The sequence below is a fragment of the Nansenia antarctica genome, assembly GCF_963989245.1.
Source record: "Nansenia antarctica genome assembly, chromosome: 2".
NCBI lineage: Eukaryota > Metazoa > Chordata > Actinopteri > Argentiniformes > Microstomatidae > Nansenia > Nansenia antarctica.
The window spans coordinates 85,337,586-85,349,593 of NC_137675.1; the positions used below are offsets into that span (position 1 = coordinate 85,337,586).

At 51.2% G+C, this 12,008-nt stretch overlaps 1 protein-coding gene across 1 annotated transcript in view; it reads left to right on the plus strand.

Moving 5' to 3' along the window:
• Positions 1-10,871: 10,871 nt before the first annotated feature.
• LOC308150791 (pre-mRNA-processing factor 40 homolog A-like) overlaps positions 10,872-12,008 on the plus strand; it is a gene marked incomplete at both ends in the record, with an annotated part of 9,972 nt that continues 8,835 nt past the window's right edge. Inside the window, one exon of the mRNA XM_080523587.1 lies at positions 10,872-11,942. Coding sequence (XP_080379713.1) covers positions 10,872-11,942 — 1,071 coding nt within the window. The remainder of the gene's footprint in view (positions 11,943-12,008) is intronic.

Below are 12,008 nucleotides of genomic sequence, written 5' to 3' on the forward strand. Positions count from 1 at the left end.
CTACGCTGACCGCATACCTCCTGGCTTGCTACTTCGGGGTCCAGCAGGGGTCTTTCCTCCTCATAAAATGCATATTCATGTCTCTTGTATTATTGTTTTTTTTATATATATATAATATAACTATTGCCATTTTTCTCTTGTTGCTGCAATGTCGAGGAACCAACGCCTAAGAATTGTACTCTCATATTAGATTAGATTAGATTCAACTTTATTGTCAATGCAGAGTACAATAACTAGACAATGAAATGCACTTTAGCATCCAACCAGAAGTGCAAATAGTGATATAAGAACATTATATAAAAAAACTATATATATATATATGATATGATATGATGATAATGATAGTGATAGGTACAGTAGGACACGTACGATACAGCTATGAGCTATGTACAGTTATGGTAGCTATGTACAGTATGTAGTGTACAGATGTATAAAAGAGGCTATATCAATTATACTTGTATAATGGGATGTAACAATAAACTGGATTCTGATTCATTGTTTGGTGGTGATGCTCTCTGGCGTAGCGTTAACTAACACTTTTATCCATAGCAACTTACATTGCAGTGAGTGCATACATTTTTCAGTATATATGGTCCCAGCGGGACTCGAACCCCCAACCTAAACGTTGTTAGCACCATGCTCTACCAACTGAGCCACAGTGGACCACATAAACAAAGACAAACAGACAGACGGACAGACAGACACATGTCTTCATCACATCTGTAGCAGCCAATATATATATCGAAGTCTAAGATATTTCAATTTGTGCTTTCCAAATAGTGGTCAGCTATGACAAGTTTAGGCTAGTTAAGGGCACACCTGGATGATGTCATCAGCATTCGCCAGGTGAAGACAGGTGCACGCCTACCTGTAGGACACTAAGCCAAAGTAGTTTTTCAACAAGCTTTGCAATTTTCAATTGTTTCATTTAGTTTAGAAAGGAAGTTGAGGTCCTTTTAGAATAGTTTTCCTTTGTTTGGGTTGTCCGTGTCCAAATTTTTTTTTTGTAGGGCAATGTTTTCCACCTGCTGTGTAGCATAGCATCAGCCTAGCGTCAACAGCTACACACATACAAGCTCACTCATTCCTCCTCAAGTCCTCAACCAATCAAGAAGAAGCAGTCGACTACCGTGAGTAACCATAGTAACCGTGAGTAACCCAAGGCCAGATCAAATGAAGTGAAGGTTGAATGAAAGTGAACTGAGTTATGATTCGTCTTGGTGATAGAAAACGGCCTGTTAGACTGAGAGGATTCTGTAACTGTGATATCCTGTGTTAGACCACCTGTAGTACCACCCCACGCCTGTAGGATACCACCATAAGTGTTGGGCTTGAGTTACCTGTTGAATAGCTTGGGTTCCAGATTAAGCTAGCAAGTGACCAGAGTACCACGTTGTTACTTACCGTTCTTGAATAAATGGTAAACTTGAATCCTGGATGGCATTCCCATTATTCCTAAATTAGGTTACCACAGTAACAACATCAGTCACCTTTGACCTCCGATCAGGTTTGCATGCCCCCTCTGTTCCCCATCTCGCACTCTCCACGAATCCAATTGGATACGCTTGAGCATGATGAGGCAATGCATTACATTTCCCAGACGAGAGCCTTGCATTGTTATTGTGAATCAATAACAAAAAGCAACATTGTGAAATAATGAATAATATCTCTATGCTGTATCTCTATCTCCGTCTATCTCTCCCGGGGTGGGTGTGTGTGTGGGGGGGGTCACAGCAAAGAAATTGGGACAACGCTCGCATGACTTCACTTCTTATTCTTGAGAAGTCTTGGCCCTATATGTCGACACTGCTGCTATGAGTCATTGTGTCGAAATGACAACCCAGACACTGAGGAAAAGGAAGGACTGGACATCAACAATGACCTCTGGTCGTTCTGGTCACAGTTTGAACCCTGTTTTGAAGCTGTACAGTAGGGGTGGGCATCGACGATCGATAATTGATCGATAAGGATCTTGGTCGATCACAAAATAAAACATTTGGTCGATCACAAAAAAAAAAAAAAAAAAAATTTTGTGATCGACCAAATGTTTTATTTTGTGATCGACCAAGATCCTTATCGATCAATTATCGATCGTCGATGCCCACCCCTACTGTACAGGAAAACAAGCCTTTACAGTAGCTCTAACTAGGCTCATGGGGAACTTCATACGTTCTATTATTCACAAATCAATGGCTACACAGTATATCATTCATTTAAAGACTCAAAAAATAGATCCCAGATTGCCCTTTAACACCCCATCCCCCCCCCCACCCCCCTTCCATTCACTATGCAACCATTCATTACACCCAATTGATTCTGCATGTCCTTGAGGCTAAGAGGCACTGCTAGCGCATATTCCGTTTTTTTTGAGTTAGCTTCATTTGATGTGTTGAAATGGCCTGAGGAGGACCAGGGTCAGCGAGGGAGGGGTCAGGGGGGAATGAGGGGGGGAGGTCGCCCTGCTGACCTATCGACCGCTCGGCCTCCTGACTCACTGAGAGGGGCATGTGATGATGGAAAGGGAGGGGAGGGGAGAGACCTGCATGGAGCTAATTAGCGTTAGCGTTAGCGAAACCCTCATGTGATGGGTGGTTCAGCCAGATGAGGGTAGAGGGGAGTGTGTGCTGTATTACAGGGGGTTAGTGTGTGTGTGAGTGTGTGTGTGTGTGTGTGGTGTGTGTGTGTGTGTGTGTGTGTGTGGGGGGTGTGTGTGTGGTGTGTGTGTGTGGTGTGTGTGTGTGTGTGTGTGTGTGGTGTGTGTGTGTGGTGTGTGTGTGTGTGTGGTGTGTGTGTGTGGTGTGTGTGTGGGGTGTGTGTGTGGGGGGGGTTAATGTATTCTTGGAACTGTGAACCCAGCTGCCTTCCACAGCCCTGATGGCGGATGTTATTGCTCAGGCGGGAGGCCATTGTTTGTTGTGTTCCCTGAGCCGTGTGTGTAAGGCCAACAGAGGCTCTACTACGTCTTAATGGGAGAAGTGTGTGTGTGTGTGTGTGTGTGTCTGCCTGTGCGTGTGCGGGCTTGTGTGCCTGTGTGTGTGTGTCTGCCTGTGCGTATGTGTTTGTGCGTGTGCGGGCTTGTGTGCCTGCGTGTGTGTGTATGTGTGTGTGTTGTGTGTGTGTGTGTGTGTGTGCCTGCGTGCGTCTGCCTGTGCCTGTGTGTGTTTGTGTATGTGTTTCAGAGCCAAGGTCAAAAGGAAAAAAGTCTATCTATCAGACGGATAGCAGAGTAGCTTGCCTATATGCTTACTGATGAAGATAAACCTCAAGGACATCAAACTGCAGTTCTCAGACAGGGTTGATAACGTAACGAGATAACATAATAAGAACCCAAACCACATGAATATGATCAGCATAAAACCTTTCCAGTGCCCAAAGCCCTTCAAAGAGACATCATTCAGTGGCCTGGGGTGGTCCAGTGGTCTAGCACCATGGCCTGGGGTGGTCCAGTGGTCTGGCACCATGGCTTGGTGTGGTCTAGCACCATGGTCTGGGGAGGTCCAGTGGTCTGGGGAGGTCCAGTGGTCTAGCACCATGGCCTGGGGGGGTCCAGTGGTCTAGCACTGTGGCCTGGGGAGGTCCAGTGGTCTACCACCGTGGCCTGGGGTGGTCCAGTGGTCTAGCACCATGGTCTGAGGAGGTCCAGTGGTCTAGCACCATGGCCTGGGGTGGTCCAGTGGTCTGGCACCATGGCTTGGGGTGGTCCAGTGGTCTAGCACCATGGTCTGGGGGGGTCCAGTGGTCTAGCACTGCGGTCTACAGTGCACACATATTATGCCTATGTCGGCATGGGTTCAAATCTGGCCCATGCCCTGCTGACATGCCCTCTCTCCCTTCTTCTCCTTACTTTCCTGTCTCTCTTCACTGTATCTGTCCAGTAAAAGGAAAGACATGAGTGGGACTGCCCCACGCAGAAAAAATTACTTAAAAAAACATAATTCTGTACATAATGTAGGCTACAGTACATACACAGATAAACTAATCTACCCCCCTATCTATCTACCTACCTACACCTCTACTCTACGAGTATATATCCTAAGTAGCTCTTTAGTTAAAACCTCCAGGTAAACAAGTCCTTCCGCCGCGTCCATTCTTCTTCTGCAAGGACAAACTAAATCAATAAGTAGGAATCTTTGTTCCAATTGTTGTTGTTGGCTCCGAGTGGGTCATGATTCACTGTGTCCTCTTCAGTAAAGCCCCCCCTCCCCCACCCTCCCCTCCTCCTGTTCCTCCTCAGATAGCTAACATATCTATTGACTGTGTGCCAGTGTGTTGTGAATGCATTATGTAACAGCCGCGGTTATCGAGGCGACCGGCTGTAGGAAAAGTACTTATGGTTCCGTCGCCGTGGGAACTGATAACATTAACTCCATGTTCTCTGTATCGTGTAAGCCCTAGCACAGCGTGTGTGACTAGGGGGAGGGGTGTGTGTGTGTGTGTGTGTGTGTGTGTGTGTGTGTGTGTGTGTGTGCATTCACGTGTGTATGTGCGTGTGTGCGTAATAGCGTGAATGTGAGTGTGTGTGTGTGTGTGTGTGTGTGTGTGCGCGTGCTTTCACGTGCGTGCGTGTGTGCGTGTGTGTGTGTGTCTCTGTGTGTGTGCACGTGTGTGTGTGTGTGTGTGTGTGTGTGTGTGTGTGTGTGTGTGCTGAGCCTTGCTGTAGACTTGTGATGCGTGCTGCTTAATAAGTAACCACACAGAGGTTCAAGAGGCTGACGAGGGAAACACTACTCTTTGCTCCTGACGTGGCACAGCTCACGACATTAAAGTCATTCACTCATAAAGGGTTTTACTACTGCAGTCCAGTTATCACCATAAGAAGCCAATGGTGACTAACTGCTGATGTCATTTAATCGACGACATTCTTCCCAGAGACTTTACAATAGGTATTGTCCCTCTAACCCTTACCCTACTCAACAACACAACACACACAGACAACGTAACAGCACAGAGACCATCTACAGGGCTTTGACGACCACTGCTATGCCACTCAGTCAAGCTATAGAGAACTCGCCTTCACCAGTTAACCCTCTCCCCCCTCCCCTTCCCATGTGTCCCCAGCACTACCTTCATTAGGCCCCCTATACTTTCTTTTATTCATTTTTTGTTTCTTTTTATTATTACTACTCAATCTTTTCAGTTTGTAAAGCGTCTTTGAGTGTCTAGAAAAGTGCTATATAAGTCTAATGTATTACTATTATTATTATTACATTTATTACATTACATTTTAGACATTTAGCAGACGCCTTTATCCAAAGCGGCTTACCGCACATACATTTGTCTAAGTAAGTGAATCATCTGTCCATCAGGCCTCGTAAGGAACAGTCATCTATGCTCAGGGTCAGAGGCCGTCGGCAGTTACAATGCTAGAAGAAGGAAGAACATTTGAATTACTTAATTTGTTTAGTTTTTTGTTCGTTTTTTCTATGACCAGCGGCGAACACATAATAATAATAATAATAATAATAATAATACATTAGACTTATATAGTGCTTTTCTAGACACTCAAAGACGCTTTACAACCTGAAAAGATCGAGTAGTAATAATAAAAAGAAACAAAAAATAAATAAAAGAAAGTATAGAGGCCTAATTAAGGTAGTGCTGGGGACACATGGGAAGGGGAGGGGGGGTTAACTGGTGAAGGCGAGCTTGAAGAGGTGGGTTTTGAGCTTGGTTTTGCGTTGACCAACTCTCTGTGGCACACTGAGCACTTAAGAGAGAGCGGGATAAAGCCAGCTACACCTTCTGCTGTTTGACCTACTGGACACATCAGAAGCCCCCGCTGCTAACTCACGCTAACGTACGCTAACTCACTCAGCTGACGCTAAACAGAGAGAGCTGCCTGCTGCCTACCTCTAACTTCCCCCCTGAGACATCTGCGACAGCCTATATCCCCCGCTAAGCAAATGAGCCCCTTTAGGACCGCAGGCTGTCAGCCACTGGCTTAAAGAGTCTGGTGGTGTCAGCCGATCAAAGATACCAACTCGGGGGAAAGTGCTCGCGTGTTTCGGACATGCGAAACAGCGGGCGGCCCGAACGGAAGGGCTGTTTCCAATGACTGGGGCCTCACAGCAATGCTCTAATGGGGGCAGAGAGAGTTTAATGGACAACAGCACTTCGTACGAGACCAACAACTGCTTCTTCTAGAAAGAAGTGCCTTTCTTAGACTGTTTTAAATTCGCTCAGTATTAAAAACAGACCGTTTTATATTTATAATTCCAAACACTCACTCATGCTGGGTTCCCTTTCCAAAATATCTGCATAGTGACAGAGGGAGAGGGAGAGCGAGGGAGGGAGAGAGAGAGAGAGAGAAGGGGGGGGGGAGAAAGGATGGGGCGAGAGCGAGAGAGGGAGAGAATTGCACCTCATTTAAAGTCAGTCTGTAAGCGACAGTACATGATCTATTTCCCCTCCCTCCCTCCCTCCTCCTCCTCCTCCTCTCTCTGTCTTTCACACTCTCTCTCTCTCTCTCTCTCTCCTCTCCGTTTATACATCAAAGGGGAGCAGTTGCATGTGTGTGTTGTTTGGGCCCCGCAGCTCCCTGCAGACCAGTGTTAAGTAATAACAAACAGTGACGTCAAAGGCTCTGCATGTGAGCTGGAGGGTAGAGGGAGGGAGGGAGGGACGGAGGGGGGGATTGAGGCTGGTCAGATGGTCCTCTTCTGCTTGTGTGTGTGTGGGTGTGTGTGTGTGTCTCTGTACAGCCTGGTCTCACACGGCAGACGTCAGAATTCGACGTTTTCCATCGCATCCAAACGTCGAATTCTGTTATGTGCGCCTGTCGGGGCTTCTCTCGGGATTATTCCATTTTGAATTGCACTTGCATTAATTAGTTATTCCAATTGCACTTGCATTAATTAGTTGGGCCACATTTTGAGATACAACCAACGGAGAGGGTTAGGGTTACCCTAACCCTAACCTTAACCCTAACCCTAACCCTAACCTTAACCTTAACTGTTATGAAGGCCCACAATTTAGAGCCAGTTTAGTTTCCCCGAATCAGCCCTATTTTTGCCCCTGTTATTTCCTTTATTATTTTCCATATTATTCATGTACGTTTTCATGAAGGTGTATGTATTGTTATTGTAATGTTTATGTATATGTTTAATGACGTGGTATATCCGGGGTGTGTCCGTGACCCGGATGCTGTGTCCGGTTGATATATATAGGGACGGAAGTGCTCTGTGAGTCAGTGTGACGAGAATCAGAGTGATGAGAGTAACAAGAGTGAGAAGAAGCAGAGAGAACGAGAAGTCGATCTAAGATGGCGGAGTCAGTAACACGCACACCGTGCTGAAGCTGAAGACCTGAAGAGTGATTATTGAGTTCACAACTGTGATAGCCCGTTTAGCTGTGTCCCCGTTAGCCAGCCTTGCCAGCAGCCGGCTGCTAACGTTGGACCAAGCGAGACCCAAGCTGGACAGAGCCGTCGCCTCCACGAGTGGATTGCGACCGACCGCTGACTCCACCGGAGCTTACCGTGGACCCCCGGACCTGAGCCCTTCACACCTCGTCGTGGACTACGAAGAAGCCCCTTTCCCTTCGAGTTGCTACGTCACCCCCCCCCTTTGTCTGCTACCTTCCTCGAAGCACATGCGAGCTCCAACCAGGCCTCAACGCGCTCCTTTCAGTCCGGGACTCTAAGCCTGTTCAGGCCAGATACTGTGAGTGAGTGAGTGTGTGTGTGGCCGGCGGGGAGGGAGTATATTTGGGATGTGTATAATTTGTATAAATAAATGTGTTTGTTCATATGGGATACCGTTACTGTGTGTTTAGTCGTCTGTTAGCTAATGTTAATGCTAATGCTAATGCTAATGCTAATGCTAATGCTAACGATAGTACTGCTAGTCTAAAGGGTTGCTGGCGCCCCCTGCCTCTATCCTCCTACACTGCCTATTTAGCTCAGAGTTAGTTAGATAACCAGCCCTTCCTAAATTCTACAGTCCTTTTAGCTACTCCCTGGTTACAATTGGTCCTTCGAGCCGGATAGGTTGTGTAGTGATAGCATGGCTGAGCGCAGCCAACCAGACCAGACAGTTACCCCCCCTTCTCCGCCCCCTGAGCCAGAGCCACGACCACAGAGAGTCCCGCGGTTGCCTCCGAGGTTACAGGAGTATGAGCTTGAGCTCGAAAGCTCACTGAGTGGTAGTGAGGAGCGCACTCCACGGGATACAGTGGTCGGAGAGGCCGAGGTGTCCGCCGGCGCGCGGGTGGCTAGCACCGAGACAGCCATCAAAGAGCACCAGCCTGAGGATGAGATGGCAGAACAGCAGGGTTTTGCCGTAGAAACGGAAGAGCAGGAAGGAGAGGCCCGGTCCGACAGCGCCTGCGGGCGGAAGTGGGAGGGCCTCAGCCTTAACGATCTGCCTCCCAGTACGGCGCGCTCGAGACCTAGCTCCTGCCGTTCAGTGGCTTCCTCCCGGTCCAGGGTTTCCGTGGGCAGTTCTGCCTCTGGGGCGGATAGCCTGCACTCCAGAGGGAGTAGTGCCGCGCTGTCAGAATGTATGCGCCAACAGGCCGAGATGGCGTTAGAGCGGGAACGCCTCCAGTTCGAGCGTGAACGCCTCCAGATGGAGGGGGCGGAACGCGCGGCGGAGAGGCAGCGCCAGGAGGCGCTCGAACGTGAACGCCTCCAGATGAACGGAGCGGAACGTGCGGCGGAGAGACAGCGCCAGGAGGCGTTAGAGAGGGAACGTGCGGCGGAGAGACAGCGCCAGGAGGCGTTAGAGAGGGAACGCATCCAGTTCGAGCGCGAACGCCTCCAGATGGAGGGGGCGGAACGCGCGGCGGAGAGGCAGCGCCAGGAGGCGCTAGAACGCGAGCGCCTCCAGATGGAGAGAGAGCAACTGCACGCGGAGACGATGGCGGAAATGATGCAGACCATGCGCGACGTGTGCATCAGCAGAGCCCCGTCGGCCCGTAGCTCCAGAGCATCATCCGCACGGCCCTCTCGAGTGCCGTCTCCTGAACCCCCCGCCGATGGCTCCATGACCCCCGCCATGACTGTCCAACTACAGGCCCAGCTGACCACCTGGAAAGAAGAGGACCAGGGACCCGACCGCTACGCGGCCCAGAGGGAGCCAGCGTCGCTGCCCGGGAGGGGAGCCATTCCCCAAGAGCGTAGCACACCCCTAGGTCCTCCAGTGAACCAAGAGGCATGCAGGCCGGACACCCAGACCGTCACTCCAGCCCCGATCATCCACTACAGGATGTTTCCCCAGGTGGAGGGACCCAAGTTCCCCTTCTTCAAGGACGAGGACAGGAGCCAGTATGTGGAACTACGCATCTGCCTAGACACGCTCTTGGACGACTCCTGCTCAGAGTCCTACAAATATGCGATTCTCCTTCAGCATGTGAGGAACCCCAGAGCCCACAACATGGTTCTGGCCCATGCCTCCGCACCGACACCTTACACCAGAGCGCTCGCCGACTTGGATGCCCGCTACGGTCGTCCCTGGAACCACGCCCTTGCTGAACTGCAAGCCCTCGAACAGCAGGCCCCCATCAAGGATGAACGGGCGCTAGATGACTTCGCGCTCCGCGTGCACACCTTGGTTGGAATGCTGAAGACGCAGGGCCCAGCTGGCGCCAGCGAGATCAACAGCACCTCCAACGTAGAGCGGCTGCTCCGCAAGATCCCACGCTTCCGGCAGGAGAGGTTCCGGCGACAGCAGCGCGTTCGTAACCCCGGGAAGTTGGGTCTGAGCATGGCTGCCTTCGCGGAGTTCCTACTGGAGGAAGTGCATGACACCAACGTAGACGCCATGGGTTACGCTGAGCCGAAGAAGGAGAGGGAGAAGGGAGACCGCTGGGACAGGCCGAGCTCGAACAGAGGACGCCCAGTAGGAGTGCTGCACACGGAGGAGGAGCCTCGGAGAGAGAGGAAAGCCCGACCTGAGGGAAAGGATTCCTCTCAACCCCCTCAAAAGGGACGGAGAGGTCCACCGCCATGTCCGTACTGCACCAGCGAGCACTGGTTCAATGAGTGCAGTGACTTCAACAACCTGAGTACCGAGGCCAAGCAGAGGTGGCTCGAGGAGAACAAGAGGTGCTGGAACTGTGGGCGCGACCATCTGGCTAAGAACTGCACCTTGAGAAGAAAGTGCAACCGCTGTGAGGAGGTCCACCTCAACATCCTACACGAGGTCTCCCTCGCCAGGTCCACGGAGGGCACCAGAAGCCCTAGGTCCGGTCGCGCACCGGAAGAGGAAACACCTGTCTACTACCTAGACCCAACCCAGAGCAGCGGCTCCAAGGTCCTACTGAAGGTGGTGAAGGTCCGACTTCACCACAACAACGCTGTGTACGACACGTACGCCGTTCTAGACGACGGGTCGGAACGGACCATCCTTCTCCCGGAGGCAGTGCGCCAGTTGGGGCTCCAAGGGACTGAGGAGAAGCTGACTCTGCGCACGATACGTCGCGACCGTAAAGAGGTCACCGGGGCGAGAATCAACTTCTCTATCTCCCCGGCGGGGCGGCCGTCGGACAGATATCGGCTTCGGAATGTCTTCACCGCAGACCAGCTAGCGCTCTCCCGCTACGACTACCCCCTGGAGAGATTACGCGCAAGATATTCCCACCTACGGCGAGTAGACCTACATCCGATAGAAGGAGCGGAGCCAACCCTTCTCATCGGCTCGGACAACGCTGCACTGATCGTGTCGCTCCGTCCTCCGCTGAGAGGACCACGAGGCTGCCCGATGGCTGTTAAGACTGCGCTTGGGTGGGCCCTCCAAGGCGCTACCGAGTGGAGAGATAGAGACGGGAGAGCTACGTCATCCCTCCATGTCCGAACCGAAGAAGCAAACCAACCAACCAGATCGCACGTTATTGCGGAGTGGCCAAGTCTGGACGCTCACTGTTCAGTCAACATGATGGGACCTCCTGGAATGCCGCCTCATTACCCACCGATGGGAATGCCCCCTATGGGGCAGAGGCCCCCCACCATGGCTCCTATGCCCCCGGGTATGATGCCGCACGGCATGATGCCACCTATGGGGGGGCCACCAATGGGACAGATGCCAGGCATGATGCCACCCATGATGCCTGGGATGATGATGCCCCATCACATGCCAGCTGCAGCGATGCAGCCAACAGGACCGCCTGGAGTGGAATCTATTGCTGCCAGTGCACCTGGAACAGTTAGTACCACAAATGGTTCACCACAGGATGACCAACCAAAGAAGAAGTCTCTGTGGACAGAGCATAAGTCTCTGGATGGGAAGACCTACTTCTACAACACAGAGACTAAACAGTCCTCATGGGAGAAACCAGACGACCTGAAATCTCCTGCTGAGCAAATGTTGTCTAAGTGCCCGTGGAAGGAGTACAAGTCTGACACGGGAAAGCCTTACTACTACAACTCCCAGACTAAGGAGTCCCGGTGGACCAAGCCCAAAGAGCTGGAAGATCTGGAAGCGATGATCAAAGCGGAGGAGAATGGGACGGTAGAAGCTGCAGCTCCTGGCACCGCCCCCGTCACCACTCTTCAGGTTGATCCTGCTGCTACCATGGCGACCATGATGGACATGGAGGCCATGGCGGCAACAGCTGTTGCCGAGGAACACCTGCAGGTGGCCATGCACCCTCACGTGGCCGAGGTCAGCATTGACGCACCCGTCGACTCCGTCGAGGACACGTCAGCCATGGAAGTCTCAGCCAGTATTGTAGACGCCTCCAAGGAGGAAAGGCCGGAGTTGGCGAAGAAAACGTACAAGTGGAACACAAAAGAGGAGGCCAAGCAGGCCTTCAAAGAGCTTCTGAAGGAGAAGGGTGTTTCATCCAACGCGTCATGGGAGCAAGCCATGAAAATGATCGTCAACGACCCACGCTACAGCGCCCTGCCCAAGCTGAGTGAGAAGAAGCAAGCGTTTAATGCCTACAAGGTGGAGAAGCAGAAGACTCTGCTGAGGGAGAGAGACAACTTGTCCGAAGGTGCCGTGGTACTGGTGATCGACCAGTCCCTTCCACGCGCCGCCTGGCAGACAGGCAGAGTGACCAAGGTCCTG